This window comes from Phascolarctos cinereus, unplaced genomic scaffold (genome assembly GCF_003287225.1).
Source record: "Phascolarctos cinereus isolate Bilbo 61053 unplaced genomic scaffold, phaCin_HiC Scaffold_1;HRSCAF=81, whole genome shotgun sequence".
Lineage (NCBI taxonomy): Eukaryota > Metazoa > Chordata > Mammalia > Diprotodontia > Phascolarctidae > Phascolarctos > Phascolarctos cinereus.
Window position 1 is genome coordinate 254,033,847 of NW_027555514.1, and position 22,894 is coordinate 254,056,740.

Here is a 22,894-nt window from a genome sequence, read left to right on the forward strand (position 1 = left end):
GGTACAGAAGAGGATGATGAGAAGGAGAAGAAGTTCGTGAAAAGGTAAATTCAAGAAGAGACAGAGGATGAAGAATACCCATTCTTATTTAAGGTAAGAGTTAGTTAAAACTGGATAACAGCAAGAGAGATGCAGAAGGAAGGGCAGAGGCAATTTATTTAAAAATGAGGAGGGACCAATATTGATCAGAATTTACTGGGGTCCTAATATATTGTCTTCCTGCCTACCTAATCTTAGATAAATATGCTATGTTTGGCAGACTTTCTCTCTGCAGATAAAATCTGCTTTCCAAGATATTCATTAGAATTTATGATCTTAGATAAGTTTGTCATCCTTTCAAAGGAACAACTATTAACATGATCATATAAATCAAACAAATTGGAGAAGAAAAGTCCACTTATTATTGAGACTATGTTGTCCATTGAATATACCTTTGGACTGGTTTACTTTTGCTGAGCTGATTTGCATTTTATGTTGTTAGGTTGTGAGGGTGGAAAAGAGAGGGAAAATATACTGGGAAAATGTGATTAAAAACAAGAGATATTCATAAAAATCAAGTCAAAAAATAGCATGCATTCTATTTTTTTCTCTCACCTCTCTTTCTCCTAATATATTTCCATTTTTTGCCTTATCTCAGCTCAGTTCACTCATTTGGTATCATGCTCTGCCCATCACACTCTTTTTCCTCTGATTTCTCCAAAACCTATGCTATTGAAAATACTAAAATCCAGAGGACACTTGATCACAAGTTCTGTTTTTCAAGCATGTCTTCTTATTATTTCTGGTTGCTGCTAACATTAAAAAATAAATAAATAAAGTCACTGACTCCCCATGTATCTATGTTTGGAGATTAGGACTGAAAACCAGGGACTTCAGGACCAGTGATCTTCCATGAAAAAAAAAAATGAAAAGTTTTTGGAGAGGACAGCAATAAGTGGAAAAGAGGTGCCCAGCTACTGGCAGGTTTCCTGCCTAGGGGTCCAGTTTGCCCTACAAGGCAGCAATTTTGAATGGCTCCTGAGTACGTCAGAAATGTAAAGCAATACAATTAGTGAACAGCATCAGTCTCACTCAAGATTCATCTGTGGAGGAGGAGAGGGAGGCAGAGGGGAAGGGGGAGGAGAAAGTGTAAAGGGAAGGGGGAAGGAATCAAAGGAGGCCATTTCACAAAGAGATAATCCCTGTATATTTGTGACATCATCCCACTGCTTATGTATATATAGGGAATCGTCCAGAGCTCCCCTCATGGTTCACTCACTTTCAAAGTCAGCTGAAGGCAATAGGAAAGCAGAGAGATACTCGTTTGCAGCTTCGCTCGCTCTCTCTAATATTTATGGACTTTACTTTCTAGAAGACTAAAGTATGATGTCAAGAATGAGAATTCACCTGGTCTGCATGATGTTTCTGGCTTTTACCTCCCAGAGTCTGTGCTCAGGTAAGCTCAGCTGCTCTTTGCTAAGTGAGAAATAATCTTTTTTAAAAAATTATTGTTTTCTGCTATTTATGCTAATGCACCCTTAGAGAATTTTTAACTTATTCCAGTTTTTGTTCCATATGGATATATAGTGTGAATGCCTGCTTAATTTATCTATGAAGACAGGGAAGTACATAAGTATTTTCTTTAAAAATCTGCAAAGCTAGTGCCAGTGTGATAGATGAAAATACTGCTCGACACTTTTTGAAACTCCAACACTGAACGAATAAGGCTAAATCAGGCTTTTTTTTTTGCCCAATTGAGAGTGCAGAGGCAGTATCTGTCAAACCAATCGGGCACTCATCATTAAATTAAGACACTTAATTATCATCCCCATTCAGGCTTTTAGTTTTTTTCTCTCCCTTATGATTGGTAATGTGCAAAAATTCTAAACACATACTAGTGAATATGAAGATAATAGTGAAAGTTGGTTTGTGATTACCAAGAATGATTATTGCATCTAATATGAAAGACTTATAACTTTTGATGCCTACAACACATCACTACATACCTTAGAAAATTGAGCAATCTTTGTATAATATCAGAGAATTTTTTTTTAAAAAAGTGGTTTTCTATTTGCTTTGGAAGGTACTATAAGCAAATTAGGGAAAAATCAGCAGCCCTATTTTTTTTTTGTAGATAGAATAAAGCTGACATATTCTTATGTATTTGGTACTTGGGAGAAGAGGCAACAGGAAAGACATTGCTGATTGCATGTTATTTTAGAACTCTCTCACAGAAGATAAGTTTGCAATAGACAGTGGCTCTTTATAGCTTTGCCGAGTCAAAGATGCTTGCAGAAATAAGCTTGAAAATGAACTGAGAAAATATATGTCAATTTCGGACATTCTTAGCAATAGTTATATGGGATATATATAGCAATAGCCACATAGTTATATGGGATGAAAGACATAGTTAAATTATATTTGAAAGGATTGGTTATTACTTAAACACTTTGCTCATTAAATCTAAAACAGTCTTCTGAGATGAACCGTAATTTATAGGTTTCAAGCATAGACCATTTGAGGATGGCTTATGGTATTCAAAAGCACATATTTTCAGACATTAGCTTTTTTCCCCCCCTGCACAGCTCATAGGTACAGAACTTATGAAATCTAACTCCGTCTTTATGTTCAACTTCTATCTGCATTTTAAAAATTACTATAACAGAAAAATGCATAAAAGTGTTTTAAAAAGAAATATTTTTTTATTCATGCAAATTTTGAGAATGGTGATTTAACATTTATAGGAGAAAATAGGTCTAATTTGATAAAGCTTTATTTTGTGATATGTTGTACTCATTCTTACCACATAGTTGCATGTCATGAAAGCTATCTTTGAAAGGGATGGCTGTTGCTTAATTAAACACTTGGTCCCAAACATCTTAAACTGCTTTCAACAGTGATTCCTAATTTATGGGTTTTAGTGATTGACCACTTAAAATGGCTTAGGGTATTTGTCTTTATTTTCTTTAGGGAAAAAAAAATAATGTAAAATATGGTCCCTAAGGAAAAGCAATCCTGTCTCCTTGGAAAAGTGACACCTCCTAGTAAAGCCTGTTAACAAATTGTTTATCCAAGCTTAATGCATCTGTTCAGCCCTTTCATGTATATATGAGGAGATAAAAGGCCTCTGTCATTTATTCACTGAATCTAGCTTGTCTTAAAATGAAAACATAAGACAGTGTTGTTGAATTAATATAGCAGGCTTTTTTTTTAATAGAGCTCTGTCAGTTTACTTAAAAGAGGTCAATAAAACTGTTTAAATGTTCTTTATGAAAAGAAAATCCATGAGAGCATAAAGCAGTGATTATAAAGACTATAGAAATTTTCAAGTCCATGAGTCAGGAATATTCAGCCAATTTTCCCCCCTAATTTAATGTGAGAATAGACCTTCATTTCCTAAATGAATTGCCCATTACCACTTCCTTGCACAATAAGACAATTGCTTCAAAATGTATACTCAAGTCTAAAATAATATGTGAATTCAGAAAAGTCATAGTACCCTTTGCTCAAAGGGTCAGTGAAGCGTTATTGACTGTTGTCAACAGACTGTTGACTGGACTGTGTTCTAATTTTAAGACTTTCTCTTGGACTCATACATCATGCATTTTAAAATTATATAATTTAGAGATGAGGCAGTACATGTGGTCAGTACATTAACAGTTGAAATGCATGTGGAATCACAGGATCTGGGTTCAAATTACAGCACTGCTACTATAATCCTTGTGTGACCTTGGACTAGACATTCGACCTTATAGGCTTCTCTTTCCTTTTTTATAAAATAAGAGGTTTGCACTAGCTGACCACTTGGATCCTTCCAGCCCTAGGTCTTGGATACTATGACTCCTTTAAATTGAATAATGACAGTTTTCAGATGTGGCTTACATGCCTGGTAAGGATCAAATACAGGATTATATTTCCAGGAAAACTGAAATATACAATATCTATGACCCAAGTACATACAATATGGAAGATATAGAAATTATTTAGAGAAATTGCTTCAATCCAATGCCTTCTTTAACAACCTTACATGCAGATTTTTTAAATAAGAGTGTCTGTTACTCTAGACACCTATTAAGAAGGTAATTTTAACTGATTTTTCTCTCTGACTCTGTCTTTCTATCTCTGTCTCTATGTCTCTCTGTGTGTCTCTGTCTCTCTAACTCTGTGTTTTTATCTATCTGTGACAGAATTTCCATCCTTCTCTGTGTCTCTGTCTCTCTAGCTCTGACTCTTATGTTTTAATTTCTCTCTTTTTCTGTCTTACAGCCTATTTCTGACTCCCTGTTTCTGTATCTATCTCTCATATTTAGAGAAGAAACTCAGTCCCTGATTAAATCTTAGCCTTTTAATATCAAACCAAACCAAAACTTTCTAAGATGATCATGGAACTGTATGGTCTAGCTAATTAATATTTGATGATAAGCAGGTGTTTTTTATTTTTTCCCTTCAGATTCAGAAGAGGAAATGAAAGCACTGGAAGCAGATTTATTGACCAATCTGTACACATCAAAGGTAATTCTTTTTTCTTTCTTCCAGTCAGTGGCTACTGAACATAGGTCCTTTCATTATGAACATGGTCTCCCTTTCTGATGGTAATCACTTCCAGGCTAGACCTAAAAGTTCATTTCAAAGCATTTCCTTTTTCTGAAAGATTTTCCTCGAGTTCAAAGGAAGTGTAAAGGTGTTGACATTACACAGAGAAGGCTAGCATGACTCTCACTCATTGCAGTGTTGTTTTAATTAAATGGTCACATTTGATTTCATGAGAAAGAGGCAAAGTCACTGAAGGAAAAATGTGTTTCCAGTCTTATTAGATTAGGTTTGATGAAAGGTTTATTGATCTCAATTTAAATGCTTCCAATGACAACTAACTAGAAAGTTTTTAGATTGTGTAAAGGAAACAGCAAATGTTTTACAAATCTTTAGAATAAAAGATGGTAACAATGGGAGGAGACAATATGGTAGAGTGAAATCGAATTGAGGTTAAGGATACCGGCAATATCAGCACTGTCTCCATCACTAACTGGTGATTCAACCACAGTTCAAGTCACATATGCTTAGCCTTCTTGTTGACAAATTAATGGAACTCAACTTGAAATATTTGTTCAAAGGATGCTTAGAATCTTCTTGAAGATACCTAAGAGGTCATTGAGTCTATTGAATTGGTGACAGATGAGAAGATGACATGAGAAGACTGAGATCCAATGAGGAAAGGGGGTTTGCCCAAATCACACAGGTGGACAGAGTCAGAATTTGAATCCAATAGATTATTCTTCTAGAGTTGAAAAGGAACTGAGAGGCCATGTAGTACAAACGTAGTCATTTTGAAGTTGAGGAAACTGAGATCTAGGGCAGGATAAATGCCTGTCCAAGGTCACACAGAGAGGAAGTAGCAATCAGTAATCCAAACCAGGTTCTCTGATTTTATATTCACTGCTCTTTATACTCTTTATACTGCCTCTTGTAGACTAATTGATTGACAAGCCTCCTAAATGTCATGTCAGTGCCTGGTCTACAGTAAGAACTTAATAAATGCTTGTTGAATGATTCATGCAAGAAGACTGTGCTATTTTTAGGTGCTAAATATCATTTATGCTAAATATATGACTAAATATTATTTGGGGCAGCTAGCTTACACAGTGGTTAGTGTACTGGGCCTGGAGTCAGGAAGACTTGAGTTCAAATCTGACCTCAGACTGGTTGTATGACCTGGACAAATCACAACTTCTATTTGTGTCAGTTTCCTCATCTGTAAAATGAGGATGATAATGGCACCTATCTCCCAGGGCTGCTGTGAGGATCAAATGAGGAGACTTAGCACAGTGCCCAATTATAGAAAGCCCTATATAAATGTTAGCCATAATTTATTATTATTAATGCTAATTTTATTAAATGAGAATAGTTATGGACTCAAATAATTTGGGCCATCCAACACTGAGTGTTTCTTGTTCTTGAGCATATTCCATCATATAATTATAGAACCCAGGACCACTGGTGTTTTCTGTGGGCCTGACATATTTGAGTACGAAAGGCAATTCATTTCAGGCAAGTACCTTCTATGTGTCAGGCACCATTTCAAGCATGAGAAAGAGACACCAATGAAGTAACCTCTACTCTTTAAAGGCTTATCTTTTTGAGGGGGAGGAGTCAATACATTCACAAAGTACATACATATATATGTGTGTATACACACCTACATACACACACACACACACACACACACACACACACACACACACACACACACACACACACATATATATAAGATAGCGTAGTGCAAGGACAACTGAAACATGAGGGATAACTCTTATCTGGGCAGAGGTAGTAATCAACGAGATTTCCTGGAGAAGGTAGTGCCAGATTTGAACAATCAAAAAACATTTATTAAGCACCTACTATGTATCAATGCTAAGTGCACACGTTCTGAAACAGTCCCTGCCCTCCAGTTAATACTGAAGGATAAAGCACTCCAGTAAGCTCATGCTTGGTTTATGGGAACCTAAGCACAGCGATACTGACTCCTGGACTATATGTGGCAAACACCTAATGATTAATCTCCCTCCAAGGACGCCAGAACCAACATTGACAGAACAATAATTCCCAATATTGTGCCATAAAGTATATTTGGTCATGATGGTAGCTTATGATAAGAACCAAAGGAATGTTTTTGACACCAGGGAATCTAAGATATAGTCCTGACTGAATTCTGAGACTAAAGCAGATACAACTCATTGTACTGACTCAACATTAATATTATTCTTTCTAGGGGGATTAGGGAGGGAGTGCCCCCATATATTGGGCCCATAATCCAGTCAAGATCATCTCTCAGATCTCTTGATTCCAAAAGCGCTCAGGATGTGACTAAGATGAAGATTGGTTATGAATCTAATATTCATCGTTTGAAGGGCTAGAGATTTCTTTTTAAACAACAATAATAGTAAGCAATGGCTAGCATTTATACAGTGTGTTAAGTTTTTCAAAGCACTTTTCAATATTATCTTATTTATTCTCACAATAATCCTGGCAGGTAGGCACTATTATTATGCCCATTTTACAGATGAGGAAACTAAGACAAATGAAGGTTAAATGACTTGCCCGAAGTTATATAGTTAGTATTAGGATTTATACTCAGGATTTTCTGACATCCCTTGTCCCACATAGGTGAGAGTTTAGCATCAGATCTCTTAATTTGATCTGTGAGTCCTGGACTTCATAAGCAGGACTTCTCTCCAACTTAAAGATGATCAATTATTTGTTTCTCTGCACCTTCTCAGAGAAACTGGATTGAAATCCATCAGAGACAACTAGCAAATACACATCTCTGGTTAGATCTAATTGATATGGCTAGATAATTTCAGAGGAATATATTTCCACTTAGCTCAATGTTCTTATAGTGAATTCCTTATAGTGTGTGTTATTGATCCAGCAGCAGGCTGAATGATGGAGAGATTTGACTAGAGAATTTCTGAGCCCATTTCCTTTCCAGCTCTAAACCTAAGATCTTCTGATATTGAGGCAGGTGGGTGGTACCACAGTAGATAGAGTTCTGGCTGTGGAGTCAGGAAGACCTGAGTTCAAATGCGACCTCAGAAACTGACTACTTGTATGGCTAGATTCTCAGCAAGTCATTGAACCTGTTGCTTTTAGTTTCCTCATATATAAAATGGGGATGATAATAATAGCATCTATCTTCCAGGGATGTTAGGAGAACAAAATAATATTTATAAACAACTTTTTGAACCTTAAAGTGCTATATAAGTACTAGATTTTTATTAGTAGTAGTATTATTAATTATTTATTACTTAGCCTCTCCTTTAGTGGGGCTCATTAGTCTGGGAATCAAAGAATGGAGAATAAATCATTTCACCTCTCCGGACCTCAGTTTCCTCGCCTGTAAAAGGAGAAGGTTGAATTTTATGACTTCAAAAGTCCATTACCGGGGCAGTTAGGTGGCGCAGTGGATAGAACACCGGCTCTGGAGTCAGGAGGACCTGAGTTCAAGTTTGGTCTTAGACATACAACACTGACTGCCTGTGTGACTCTAGGCAAGTCACTTAACCCCAAATGCCTCACCAAAAAAAAAAGCAAAATCAAAAAAAAAAAAAACAAAAAGTTCATTACAAGTAAGCTTCTTGAGGAGAGTGGCTTTCCTAGCCCCACCCTTTGTATCCCCCCAAACTGGCAAAGTTACATAACAAGAACTTAGTAAATGAATTGAATTGAATGAAATACAACGTCTAAATCTACAGTACTATGAATTTTTGATTTTTTTTCCATTTCCTATTTCTATTGTGGAAGATATAGAATATTAAGTATTTTAGAGATCACGTGATTGAATCTTTTCATTTTATTGATCAAGAAACCTTTACTTTTACCAATACTTTTTCTTGGTGAGGCAATTGGGGTTAAGTGACTTGCTTAGGGTCACACAGCAAGTGTTAAGTGTCTAAGGTATGATTTGAACTCAGTTCCTTCTGCCTCCAGGGCTGGTGCTCTATCTACTGTGGCCACCTAGCTGCCCCATTACCAACACTTCTTACATGGAACAATCCCTCAAGGAGAATGGACCCTGACTATGTTAGTTTTCATAGTTGGAGACTTAATTTTGGATTTAAAGGGTTGTTTTGTTATTGTTGTGGTTGTTATTGTTTGTTTTGTTTTTTGTCTTCAGGCAAAGCCGTGGCTAAAAAGATGCTTAATTCCTTATTTGAACAAACATAAAATGTTGCTTAAAAAGCAACATTTAAATTTATTCCTTTAGGAAACATTTTGACGAAGACCCCAAAATATAATTATTCCATGTTTCTTGTTAACCTAAATTATAGCTCTACATTTGTTCAATGAAAATTTTTTTTTATTTTTTTGGGAGGGAGGGAAAGATAGGTTTTCAATGTGTTTAATAGAAATTTGTAATTACAAAGGCATGCATCAATATTATGAAGTTGGAAAAGGAAGCCAAATGATGGCTCTATCCTGAGCAGGGAAATTAAAAAGAAACAAATACTTTTGGTAAAATAACAATGGTTAGTAGGAGACATTAAAATAGTAAAGGGAGGTAAGGGGAGAAAACTCATTTCATACACCATGAAACCTACCCCAAACATATTTGTTGACTTAGATAGTTGAAAAGATAACTGGATTATTAGATTTATATTTTAAATCTAGAAAACAACTGTTTCACTTCCATGTAAATGGATATATAAGCCAGAAATATTTAAAATTAAACCCAAGAAGACTTCCATTAAAATTTATATTTTCCTTATTTTCAGGCAGCTGTTGGTGATTTAGGCATTTTTCAAAGGAATTAATTTCATTTTCAATATCTCCCATCCTTTCAAATTTATGAACGTCCTGTTCATGTCATCTGGATGGAATACCTAATAAGGTCTCATTAGACTGAGGGATAAGGTGTTAGAATAAAGTGGTGGTTTGAACAGAATATACTGTTTGTTACTTAACCCCTAGTATGAGAAGGTGACCTAAAGGTACCAGAAGGGCTCTGAAAATGTACGAAGATGGTTAAAATACGAGCTTTCCAAAATTACTGACAATCAAATTCTTCCTAACATGTTCTCTGTCCCTTCTTCCCCTTACTTTCCTCCATTTTGTACCAAGACTGTCATTTCCCCATGTATATGATATATACCTACTTTATTCCTGGGATATCGAGAAAGTAAATTACTTGCCCACAATCATTCATCTGATATGTGTCAGAAATGAAAAGTCCTCTAATCCAAGGCGAGCTTTCTATCCTCTATGACACCCTGTTTTTCATTGCCATTTTTTTTTGTTGTCGTTCAATCGTTTCAGTCACATCTGACTCTTCACGACCCCATTAGGGTTTTCATTGGCAAAGATACCAGAGTGGTTTGCCTATTCCATTCCCATTTTACAGAGAAATAAACAGAGGTTGAGAGACTTGCGCAAGATTATAGGGTCGATAGGTATCATAAAACCCAGATCCTGTAATGCCCAGACAAGAGCACTTTAGGTTATACTATTTCAGTAACTGAGTTCAATAAACATTTATCAAGTGTCTACTAAGTGCCAGGCACTGCTGGAATGGAAATGGAATTGAATGGAAAAGAAGGACCAAAATGGAGCACTGTTTGGCCTCAAAGAGCTTCTATTCTATTAGAATGACAACTATTTCTCATCTCCACCTTGGCCAGCTTTGAAGGCACAAGGTAGAGCTTCCAAAACCAGGAATAATTTCACCTCCTCTAGATATAGTCTTATATGTTTCCTAATACAGCACATTCATCAAACTACTATATCTGTCTCTATGGAGGACAATTAAAATTAAAACTTTTAAAAATAGTTTGGAAAGGATAATTTTTTGATTTTTAGTTTAGTTTTTTAAAACTTTACTTTGTTTCTTGCTTTTGAAATTGATTATAGAGAAGAACTATAAATCCTCATCTATAAAATATATTAAGGAGTAATGAGGACACCAACTTGACAGGAAGTTAAGCTACTTTCTTAATAGCTCATTCATAGTAATTTTTTGAAGCTGTTTTCTATGGGAAGAACAAAGGTAATTACTGTGGAATCTGATCACTGAAAGCACTGATGCTATACAAAATGATGAGACCTACTTATATGGAGACAGTCCTACAGTTTTTGTTGTTGTTATTCAGTTGCGTCCAACTCTTTGTGACCCCATTTGTGTGTTTTTTTTGGAGAGCAAAGATACTGGAGTAGTTTGCCATTTCCTTCTCTAGCTCATTTTACAGGAGAGGAAACTGAGGCAAACAGGGTTAAGTGACTTGCTCAAGGTCACACAGCTAGTAAGTGTCTGAGGCTGGATTTGAATTCAGGTCTTCCTGACTCCAGGCTTGGAGCTCTGTCCAACTGTGCTACCTAACCATCTGCAGTACCTACCTGCCCACCGTCCTTCAGTTACCAGAGCTGTTCTTATACTGCCCTTAGCTCTTATATATCATTATCATGGCAGTAAAGTAGAGTGAACTCTACTTGGGGGAATAAAAGATTCTCTTTTAAAATTCATTGTATCCAACAAACCGAGCATAGTATCTTGCCTTTTTCATGTGGTTAAGAAGTATTTGTTCAGTTGAATTGAGTTGGGTAAATTCTTTAGATTAGAATGTACAATGGAACATTTGTGAGTTTTTAATATTTCCTTAGTTCCTGGCTCTTTGAATTTTGCATACATATTCATTCTGTTGACCTTGTCGGCATTTCTGGTCTACATACGTGCTTTTATTACCTACTAGAAGGTACAGAAAATGAGAGGCTGTCACTTTTTTTAAAATGATGAATGAATTTGTAGTGACTAAATAATGAAACGATAACATCTATTTTTCTTACTGTACCTTATCTGTTTTGCAAGACCTGATTTCCTGAAGAAGCTCAGGGTAAGGTTTTGTTTGTAGCATTACTGTTTATTCTGAAGGTAACTGAAGACTGGGGAACACACATTGTACTCTGTTCATGTCTCTAATACTATGTTATGTTAAAAAAACACACACACACACAGTCCCCTTTGTATCACCTTCTCTAGTAAACTTTCTGCAAGGCAGTGAGAATTGTTGATCCTGTCAATATTATTAATGGTTAAGGATCATAATTAATAGCATTCACACTTACTAATACTTGTGATATTACTAATATTCATAGAATCATAAGATCAGGGCTAGACGTTGGAACTCCCAGGTCAGGAAACTCTTTCTACCAATTCAGGTCCCCATGGGTTCTCTTCAATTTCTAATCTTAGGAAGTTGCTTCAAATGCTGAAAGTTTAAGGGGTCTACTCAGGGATACGTAGTCAGGAAGTGCCAGAGGCAGGGCTTGATCCTGGAGGCCTTACTTCCCCCCAGAATGGTTCTTCATCTACAATGCCATGCTGTTCTTGCATGCAGGTGACCCCCTAGGGTCATAGGATTAGAGATCAAGGAGGTACCTATGGCTCTCCAGTTCCAGTCCTTTCTCTTTTTTATGAGGAGTGGATAGAGTGCTGGACTCAGAGTCAGGAAGACCTGTGTTCTAATTTCAGCCCACACCTTCATGTTGTATGTCCATGGTATATAGACAGTATTTAAGTAGTGATTTAAGGCTTGCAAAGCACTTTACAAATATTATTTTATTTTACTCTTCAACAACCCTGAAAAGTACGTGTTATTATTATTCCCCTCCTTTTATAGATGTGTAAACCGAGGCAGTCAGAGGTTAAGTGACTTGCCCAGGGTCACACAGCTAGCAAGTGTCTGAAGCCAGATTTATACTAAAGTCTTCCAGACTCCAGGCCCAACCCCTCTGTTCACTATAGCTCCACCTAGCTGCCTCTCAAGTTCCTTAATTTCTCTCTGAGCCTCAGTTTCCTCATCTATAAAATGAGAATTACAATATCTGTAGTACTTGACTTCTCAAGTTATTATGATGATCAAATGAGAATATATGTGAAATGCTAGTTCTTGCTATTATGATATTAATTTGTTACTACTACTATTTTCTATTTAAAATATTCTACAGTCCTATAGGTCAGCCCCCTACTTTGCCATTCCTCTTCATATCTCACAACATAGTTGATGATTTTGGCTTTCATGGAATAATGATGGTCATTGGAACTACATTCTCCCCTCTTTCTTTTTATCTGAATAGTAAAATGCAGCTGCTAAATGACTAATTGGCATTTGAGTTTCTAAAATATAAAAGTAGACGCATTTCAAAATCTATTCTCACATAATCACAACTTTAGAAACATCTTCAAATAATATTTCATTAGAAAGACTAGGGGCAGCTAGGTGGCACAGTGGATAGAGCACTGGCCTTGGAGTCAGAGGGCATGAGTTCAAATCCAGCCTGAGACACATAACACTCACTAGCTTATGTGACCCTGGGTAAGTCACTTAACCCCAATTGCCTCATCAAAAAAAAAAAGACTGCAAAAGATAAAATAATTAATAATTTCCTTGTTTAGCAACAGTTTTTAATTACTACCATATATCAGCCTCCTCATTAGTTAAATGAGGGTTCTGAACTGAGAAGGTGATTTTTAAGGTCCCTCCCAGCTCATTAGATGTGGTGAGCCAACGACTGTGGTTTTTAAACACAGAATCTAACATAAAACATAGCAGTTTGTTTAAAATGTCAAGCTTGATCCTATCACCAGTTTACCCATTTCTCAGATGTAAACCAAATTTGAAGATGGGATCTTCAGTTTTATATATTCCTTTGCCTATCACAGATCAGTAAAGCAAGATTTCCTCATTGGAAAATGACCCTGCTGAATGTGTGCAACCTTGTCAATAACTTAAACAACCAAGCTGAAGAAATAGGAGAGATTGGCGAAGATGAGCTTCTCTTGAGAAGGCAGTTCTCAGCTTTAGATGGCTTTAACTTGGAGGCAATGCTGACCATCTTCCAGATCCAGAAAATCTGTCAGAGCAGAGCCTTTCAACACTGGGAGGTAAGACATGGAATGCAAACCTACTTTTTGTTACACTGGTGCCGTGCCGATTTCTCTTGATTTCCTTCCAATTCTGACAAGTAGTATAGTAGCAAGACTCACAAATGTTGGAAATGAAGGATGTGGTTCCCAATTCTGGCAGCCATCAAAGTCATTTCAAATATTTGGGGTTGAGTACAATATTTCCCTCCAAATTTAGAGGAGGATATAATTTAATGGAGATTTAATCCATATAATATGTATTTAATTCACACTCAAGGAAGGACTTTTTTGATGCCCAAGGAATCTTAGGGAGTTCAAGATATTCATATTTTTGTCAAGAACCATGAAATCATTATTGGTCCTCTGTCAATAATTTCACACTAGGAATGGTTTCAGTTGTTATAAGAATTTATTAGACTAGTACAATTTGAGTAGCAGTTAGTGCATCTCAAAATAGGGTATCCCGTTTCCACTGTGTATGAATTTCATTTGTTTTCAGCAACTCCCGTCAACCGCACTGTAACTCAATTATAAAATATTGTTCATTATTCAGCACTGCAAGGACATGTCTAAGTCAGTGTCTTCCAAAACAAACAGAATGGTGAATTGATAAAACACATAATTTCTCAACTTCCGACTGTTTCTGCCTTAGTGATTAACACATCTCAGTGCCTGTGGTTTGGAGTGTTCAGACGAAATGCTCAGGATAAGGAGGGAGCCAGAGCTACTGCAAGGAAATATAATCATGGACGAATAGAAAAAGGAATTCATTTTTGAGGACCTATAGGAGCAATAGTTTGGTGCATCAGGAGTAACAAATTTTCTCAATAAGTTAGTGAACCAATAATTATAAAATTTCAGTCTAGATAATCGTGTTTAATTATTCCTACATCAAATGTATGATTTGGAGCTGTTAACCAGAAGTTTTTGATTATAAAGTTTATTTATAATAATATAATTTAACTTTAATATCATGCCCAGAACAAATCATCTGAAGCCCAGAATCCTACTTAGCCATAGATAAAAGTTACCTTATCTCATAGCAAACTGAATATTGCCACAGTAGATACAGCAATATATTAAGAGAGTAGAGAACTCAGCAAGACTGAGTTCAAATCCCACCCCAGACACTTTGTTGTGAACCTGGAAAAATTACAAATCTCTCTGTGCCTCAGTTTCCACATCTACAAAATGGGGGTGGTAATAGTGCCCACCTCAAAAGGTGATTGTGAGGCTCAAATGAGAATATATAACTTTATTTGTATGTATGTGTGTGCATAGTGTCTATGTGTGTGTTTTCCAAACCATAAAGTGTTGTACAAATGTTAGGTATTATTAATATGATTATCTCTCCTATTCTGTGGATCTGTTCTGTGAACTTTATTTCAAAGATGCTAATGTATAATCTATCATGTGGGACTATCTGATGTCCACTAAGAGAGTGAAGGGATTGTTGCTGATGTTTTGCTACCTAAGTGGATGAGTTTGGGACCATCTTGAACTTTTGGAAAGGCTTAGCATCGAAATTCAGTAGAACATAAGCTACTTGGTGATGGGAGTTGACCCCCCAACCCCCAGCCCAGCACATAGGGCTTTGTACACAGGAATAGATGGACATATGATTTCATTGCTGAAGTAGGGAACTCCCAATGAGGATTTCCCTCTGCCAATGTATATTAGCATTTTCCCTGTTACTTCTAGTTTTAATTGCCTTAGACATTGAGAGGATTAGCAGATTAGCCAGGCTCATTGGGCCAATATGTATCAGATGCAGATTTTGACCCAATGTCTTCCTGGCTCAGAGATAGGCTCCCTATAGTCTGAACCATGTTGCCTCTCACTCTCCACTTAGGAGGTGATTGGTAAATATTTATTGAATTTATTTCAATGCTGTGGGGAAATAAAATCCTGGCAAGTAAAATAAACATCTTTGGTTTTTTTTTTTTTAATTCTTTCAGTGGTGGGCTGGGGGAGGAGTAGAATTAAATAGTCTTTTGGATTGATAACTGTGATGATTGTCCCTCATCTTTCATATCCGAGTTTTATGTTGATCACAGTATTCACCGTGGACTATCATTAGTAATTTTTCCAGTCTGTCACAGAGAGAAAGAGGAAAGATAGCAGGATGACTTCCAATGTTCCCATTAAGGCATACAGAACAGAAATTCTTGGGAAGAAAATCTGTAGACCTGACTAATTTTCATTTTGCCAGTGAATTTAGTCATTCTTTGATTGAAAGGATGCTTAATTTCTTTAAACAAATTTAATTTCTTTAAACAAAGATCTTGCTTCTGTAAATCACTGAAGGAAGGGGGAAGCTATAGGGCTAGGGGATCTAGAACTATATTTTATTTTTTTTGGGGGGGAAACTCCTAGTATTCTCTTAACTTTCTTTACAGATACAGATCAACAACTTCTCCAAAATGTATAGTTTTAGGGAGTTGTGTAGAGCACTGAGAAATTAGCTGACTTGCTTTTGATTCCACAGCTAATATGTGTCACAGGCAGGAAAGCCAATGGGTCTTCCTAATTCCATGGCCCACCAGCCCTATATTGTCTATTCTATGTCATACTATTGACAACAGAGGATAAGATTCTCATGGGTACAACAGGCAAATAACAAGACAGATTTTTTTCGGGCAAAGACTCCTTCATCCTGACCAAAAAAGATGAAAAGGAAGACGTGATTTGTCATATGAGACATATTCTGATACATGATATATCAGATAAGAAAATAAAGGCTATAAAGTAGTGGGCTTTTTAAAAAAAATTAACACATTATTGAATGATTTAGAAATAAAATGATATTATTTAAGGTACAGCGAAAGTAGTTATGGACTTTGTATAGAAAAACTAAAGATTTGGAAATGGTATTTTCTCTTAGTACTTTTTTTTCCTCTCCTCCTCATAGGGAGTAACGGCAGGTTGAAATCTATTACTTCAAGATTTTATTCAGTTTATTCAGTTGGTTGTCCTTTAAATTCTATTAAGTGATTTACTGACAATATAATGAACTCAAAGTTTGTCAGACATAACAAAGGTCTGACTAAATCTTTTATCCTACGTTGGGCAAGCAACTGGAAATAGATTTTCTAAAATGGTTTTTAAATTTTCTGTCTGTAAAATATTGGAACATCATATCATTAAAATAAGTATTCAGAGTGCTTTTAAGTATAAGCCATGCATGGTGGCCTTTTCCCATCAAGATTTAGTATGGAGATTCCATAACTCTCTTGGGTTGCCAATTAATCATGGTAGAGCTAGTATGCTTCAACCTCAGCTCATTGCTTCCAGGATAGGAACACAGTGGCTAGTTAATAACCATGAAGAGCATATGGGAAGAACAGCCTATAGACACTGAATTAATTTTCAGGTTTTCTGAGTTGGGAAGTCTGGTAGGGTCTTGTGAGGCAGCACCACCAACTGAACACATAAAAAAAAAAGACCATTAAATGAAAGTTGTTTAGATTGTAAAAAGACTCACATATTAATATAAGGATTAGAATACTGGGAGCAAAGGCTTAGAAAGCTGTTCATTTACTTGAACTTATGCACCTCTCACTAATGAAGAACAGGAGAGGAGAGAAATTCTATGCCCTGCAAATTACCACTGCTTACCAAAAGTTACTTGTAATTACTGATGTTGAATTAGATCAAAACTGGTCTAGATTACTTCTTCCCCACCCCTTTTCATAAACATTTAACTCAACACACATTTATTTATTCATCTGTTTATCTATCTATCTATAAAGGTAGCTTGATGGTAGAGGGCATAGAGTGTGGAACTTGATCTGGGAAGACCTGAGTTTAAATCTTGTCTCAGACACTTGCTACCTGTGTCATTCAACCTCTGTTTTAGTTTCTTCATCAGAGGAATAAGAATTATAATAGCATCTATTTTATAGGGTTGCCGTGAGGATCAAATAAAATAATGGATGTAAAGTTCTTTGCAAAAAAAACATTGTTTAAGTATCACAACCATCACCACCACCACTACTACTACTACTACCACCACTACTACTACTACTACTACTACTACTACTACTACTACTACTACTACTACTACTACACTACTATGCTTAATATCTTGCATAAGAATTAAACTGTAGTAGAATAATTAAGATAATTTATAAAACACTATTGTAGAATGTATTACTTGTTTTGGAGAATACTTAATAAGGTTTGGTAAAAGCACATTTTCCTGGATTTTTATAAAGTGGATAGAAAGGAAAGGGTAGGGAGAAAATGCCATACAGATTTCCCAAATTTAACAAGCAGTCATAACATGGAAAAATTAGCAGGAAAAGCAACATAATTCATATGAGAAAATAACTAACAACCAATAGAATGAGATGTTTATATTAAAAAAAAGAGGCATGAACTATGAATACTAAATATAATGAGAGTTCCTAACACAATAAGGTAAATTTGAATTCACAGGCATCACTGAGACATGGTAAGATGTGACTAATGACCAGAATAAAATTCCAGAAGGATATATACTTTATTCAAGATAAATAATAGATGAATTCTTTGGTTGGAATATCATTATATATTCAGAAGATACAGACAGATGAGAAAATATAGGAACCTGAAAAGCAAGTTGTACTGAAAACATTTGGGTGAGGATCAATGGAGAGAGAAATGGAAGTGATGTTGTTATCAAAATATTTCTCAATACCCTTAGACAGAAGGGGGAATTTTATGAGTAGTTAATGAAATGCCACATACCTGATGTGGAAGCATGATTCAGAAGCAATTAGAGACTTCAACTCTCTGGACATCTGCTGAAGGTTAACCCCTGCTCCACTAGCAGCAGGAAAGCTAAAAAATGTACAACTTCATCTCCTCTTTCAAATGGATGTATATGGGAGAACTGCTATTCTGAACCTATTTCTCATCATCAAAGAGGGATTTTTTTTTTCTTCAATGGAACCAGCAGCAAACCTTGAGGCAGGTAACAAAATTATCATGAAGTTTGAGACAGAGAAGAATATCAGACGTAATTTGATGTGCATTTTAGATTTGGAGAGAGGCGACTTAAAATGATTCAGAGAAAGGATGTAGAAAACAATGATCTAATACTCTTGAGTCATGGGAATCTCTGAGAGTGATATTATGAAGACACCAACAGAAGGAATTCCCATGATGAGGGAAACATAGGGCCCTGCATATAGGGTTAAATGGGGAAATCATTAACTAATCATTTTTTAAAGCTATGTATACAAGATTCAAACAAGAGATAAATGAAGGTAAATACTAAAATATAGCACAGTCTAATAAGAATTGTGTCTGAAATGCATTCAGAATGGCCTAAAACTTGAGATTGAAAATTTGGGATTGTAGAAAATGGATCTTTATCTATGTCGAGGAGAAGAGCAGAATCAAAGAGAGAGAATGATTGTTCAGGGTGAATGGGATGTTGGTAATGAATGATAGTGAGAAGGATGAACCACTCAAAACTTCTTTTGCTTGTTTTCTTTCCAAGGAGGATGATCTTTAGACTGGGGATGATAAAACAAAAATAATTAACAGGGAGGTGAAACCGAAGATAAATGAGGAGGTGGTAAGGGAGGACGTGGCTGCCTTCGATAAGTTTAAGTCATCAGGATTAGACAAATAACATTAGGGTATTATTAGGAACTGGCAGGGGTAGTTATCATGAAAAAATCCTGGTAAATAGACAGGCTTTCCAAAGACTGAAAAGGGGCTCGTAAAGGTCTATAAAGCATGAGCCAGAGAGTTGGATTTTGATTCTTGACAAATTTCTATAATATTCAATTAAAAGTTATGAAAATATGTATTCAAAATCTAGCAATCATCAAAAAACAAACAAATATAGCTTCATCAAGAATAGGCCATACCTGGTTGACCTTGTTTCCTCATTTATTCTCCCTGTCTCCTCAGATTAGATATTCTCATTCTGTTTTGTACTGGGTCAAGAGGCATACCACAAATCCATGGAATTCCATTCTATCCAATTCACATGAAGTCATCAAAATTATTAAGCATTTATTGGTTTCTAGGCACAGTGTTAGATCCTGGGGGATACAAAGATACCCTGCCCTCAGGAAGCTTACATTCTATTGGAGGGAAATAATACATGCACAGAGAGGTCGTATATGGAAACATGAAGTAAGCCTTGCCTGGAATGCATAGTACATATGAGATAACTAGAAGCTAGGGTGACATCAGTTTTGACAGGAAAACAAAAACAAGAACACAAACCAGCACCAAGGACATTAATTAAGGACTGGAGTGATGCCTTATTCAACACATTCAATTCAACTAACATTTATTCAGGGCCTATGACACTTGCTTGTGGCATTGTCTTAGATGTTCAGCATATCAAAAAGGTCTTGCACTGAGGAAGTATCATCTGTTTTCCTCATTCTTATTCCAACTCCCCTGACCAATTCCTTTCCCCACCCCGCTATATCAATCCCAGAGATGTGAATCTAGAATGATTTGGAATGATCATAGGAATCTGAGTTCTAGGATATCCCAAAAGTTTGTGACTACTCTAGTAAAAAAACAAAAGATTAGGTTTCTCCTTGGATCCCAGTGTTACATTGGGTTGGCCTTGAAGCAAAATAAACCCTTAGATTATTTCCATAACTGATCAATGTAATGGAAAACTATAGAAATTCACTCAAGCCTTTTATTTTTTTTGTCCATGAGATGGCTTTCTAGTCTTGCCAGAGACTGACTAGGGCTCTGAATGAATTGAAGACAAGTCCTTCTGTTTAATTGTCTCCTATATTGGACTAGCCACCTAAACTAAAAGAACATGAAAAATGCCCTAAGATCCTTCAGGATCCCCTGGGCATGTCTCTGATGTACATGAACTATGTAGAACCCACCATAAAGTACAGGGATAATGGGAAGAACATTGTGTTACCAGTCAAGAGTCTTCTGTTCTTGGCCTACTTCTCCCCCTTGTCATGTGACCTTGAATCAGGCCTTTTAACTTCTCAGTTTCCTTAGCTATAAAACTGGAGTTATTTTGAGGGGCAAATGTGATATTATTAATAATGGTAATAATAGCTAACATTGATAGAACTCTTTAAGGTTTGAAAAAGTCCTTAGCATTGTTATCTCACTTTTTCCTTGCAATAACCCTGGGAGGTAGGTGCTAACTTTATCCCCATTTTACAGATGAGGAAACTGAGGCAGGCAGAGGTAAAAGGACAGGGTAGGGTAATACAACTCTTAAGTGTCTGAGGCCTGATTTGAACTCAGGCCTTTCTGATTCACTCCAGGTGATTCACTCTCTCCACTAAATGAAAGGAGTTTGTCAACTTTAAAATGGTATGTATGTATAAGGGATTATAATTGTATATCCCTGATTCATTCAGATTCTGTATGTATTACAGCTACTGCAAGAAGATGTTCTGGATTCTGGAAATCTGAACCGTGAGAAAGAAGAAGTAATGAAAAGGAAAACCCCTTATATCCTGAAGCGGCAACTCCATGTGAATAAAGCCAGAAGACCCTACATACTTAAAAGGAGTGCTTCCTACTATTGAAAAGGAGGAAAAAATATCAAATTTAGTTTATGAGTAACTGTGCTTCGTGGTCCTTATAATTCAACATACAAGCATATCAATGTGAAAGTTATATGACAAAAGAACAGAATTGTTTTTGTCTTTTCTGCAATTGTGGTTTCTTGAATGTGATTTTTTTTTAATCAAAAGAATTGGACAGAAAACATTCCAAATAAATTTCATTTCTAAGCATGATGTATTGTGTATAACAAAAACTATTAAATATTAGCAACAACATCTGATTTTGTGATTTCACAGGAAAACTATTTGAATTATTGAAATTAATCATTGAAAATATTTTATATGTTATACAAAATTTCATCCAGTGTTAATAGTGAAATCCTTTGGTTTATATCTCCATCCCAGGCAAAGCTTAGGGAATATAGTTTAAGCCATCGATAGTCAAGTAAGCCAGGATAGCTGATAAACCTATTGAATGCATTAGTGAAGAGAGAGGAAAATTCACCCTTCCTTGTACCCATTTTGAATCTGCAAGATTCATAGATAGAGAGTGATGGTCTTAGAGAAGTAAGACTCAGGAAAATTCCTGAATAATTGTTGATAATTATTTATATTTCAATGAATGATCTTTTGATTAAAATAAAAGCTTTCTGGAAAAGATACTTTGTAGGTAATAAAGTGAATCAAGTCATCAGATCCACGAGTCTCAGAGAAGTCACTTTCATCAAACTAGTTCTTCATTCCATCCTCTCCTCTTTCCTATTCTGTGGCATTGTCCAATCGATGGCATCTGAACTTTGTTGGGGGGAAGTGTTATGTAGGTACCTTTCCTTTTGATTGGATCGAATTGTTTGGAGCCTAGAGATTAGAAGTGATAGGACATCAAAAGCAGTAATTGATGAAGTTGTTCTGAGATCTGTCTGTACTACACAGCCCTTCACAAAACCTCTTGGGAGTTGTAGAATATTGTGCACTCTGAGTTAGAACAGTTCTTCCTTAGCGAAATCCCTTTGTAGCAGAGAACTTTTTTGGGGGGAGAGGAGGCGGTGAGGAGGGGACTGGAACTCTTTGGCTTTGCCCTGGGCGGGCAATAGCCTTACCTCAATCTCCCTTCCCTTAGGGAGTCAGAAGCTGCTGTTCCTAATTAAAGAGGCACTCAAGCCCTGCTTTACCCAGGTAATCTCAATAATAAATTACAGGAATGCTCACCCCATTATATTGTCAAGTTCACGTGAAATGAAGCTGTTTTCTTCTTCACTGCCATTTCGAAAGACCACATTAATCAGGTACAGAAAACTAGTGTGATAATGGATCTAAAACGGGACTTGTCTGTGCAATGCAAAAAGTTTCATCTCTGTCTCTTCATCTGTCTCTCTCTGCCTCAGTCTCCCTGTCTCTGTCTGTCTCCCTCTCTCTTTTCCTCCCTCCCTTTCTTCTCCATCTTCCTCTCTATCCTCTTTTCCTGTTTCTCTCTCTCTCTCTCCTATTTTTGCTTATGTTTACTTATAGTCTCTGTCTTTCATAATCTACTGAAATAGAAGATATTAGAATAAATTAAGAAAAAAATAGGCTCTTTTATAGGTTACAATGCACATTTACTTAGTATGATCCTTACAACAACCTCAAGAGATAGGAGAGAAAGGCATTGTTATAACTATTTTAGGAATCAGGAAATTGAAGTTCAGAGAAGATGAACATCTAGTGTGGTTACCAATTTATAAAGGAAAGCACTAGAACTAAAACTCAGGTTTATGATTCCAAATCTCTCCCCTCTCCCTTCTGTTCTCTACTCCTCCCATAAGGAACAGGATAGAGATTGAAGAATTCCTTCATTTTAAACATTGTCAGAACCCTTGTAGTAAAATATTCTAAAATGATTTTTTTAAAAAAAATGTCTATTAACAAATAACACGTTATTATTTAAAAAAAATCCTTAGTGTATTTCAGGGTTTCTTGTAGCTCATTTTGAGAAATGTTGTTTGAGGGAATTCACAGA

The 22,894-nt window shown here is 36.1% G+C and overlaps 1 protein-coding gene across 1 annotated transcript; it reads left to right on the forward strand.

Moving 5' to 3' along the window:
* The first annotated feature begins 1,131 nt into the window (after positions 1-1,131).
* Positions 1,132-21,594, forward strand: NTS (neurotensin). The gene is made up of 4 exons (XM_020993499.2): positions 1,132-1,435; positions 4,430-4,491; positions 13,187-13,408; positions 20,767-21,594. Exons 1-4 carry the CDS (start codon positions 1,363-1,365, stop codon positions 20,917-20,919), a joined length of 510 nt encoding a protein of 169 aa, XP_020849158.1. The 5' UTR covers positions 1,132-1,362; the 3' UTR covers positions 20,920-21,594.
* Positions 21,595-22,894: the final 1,300 nt, after the last annotated feature.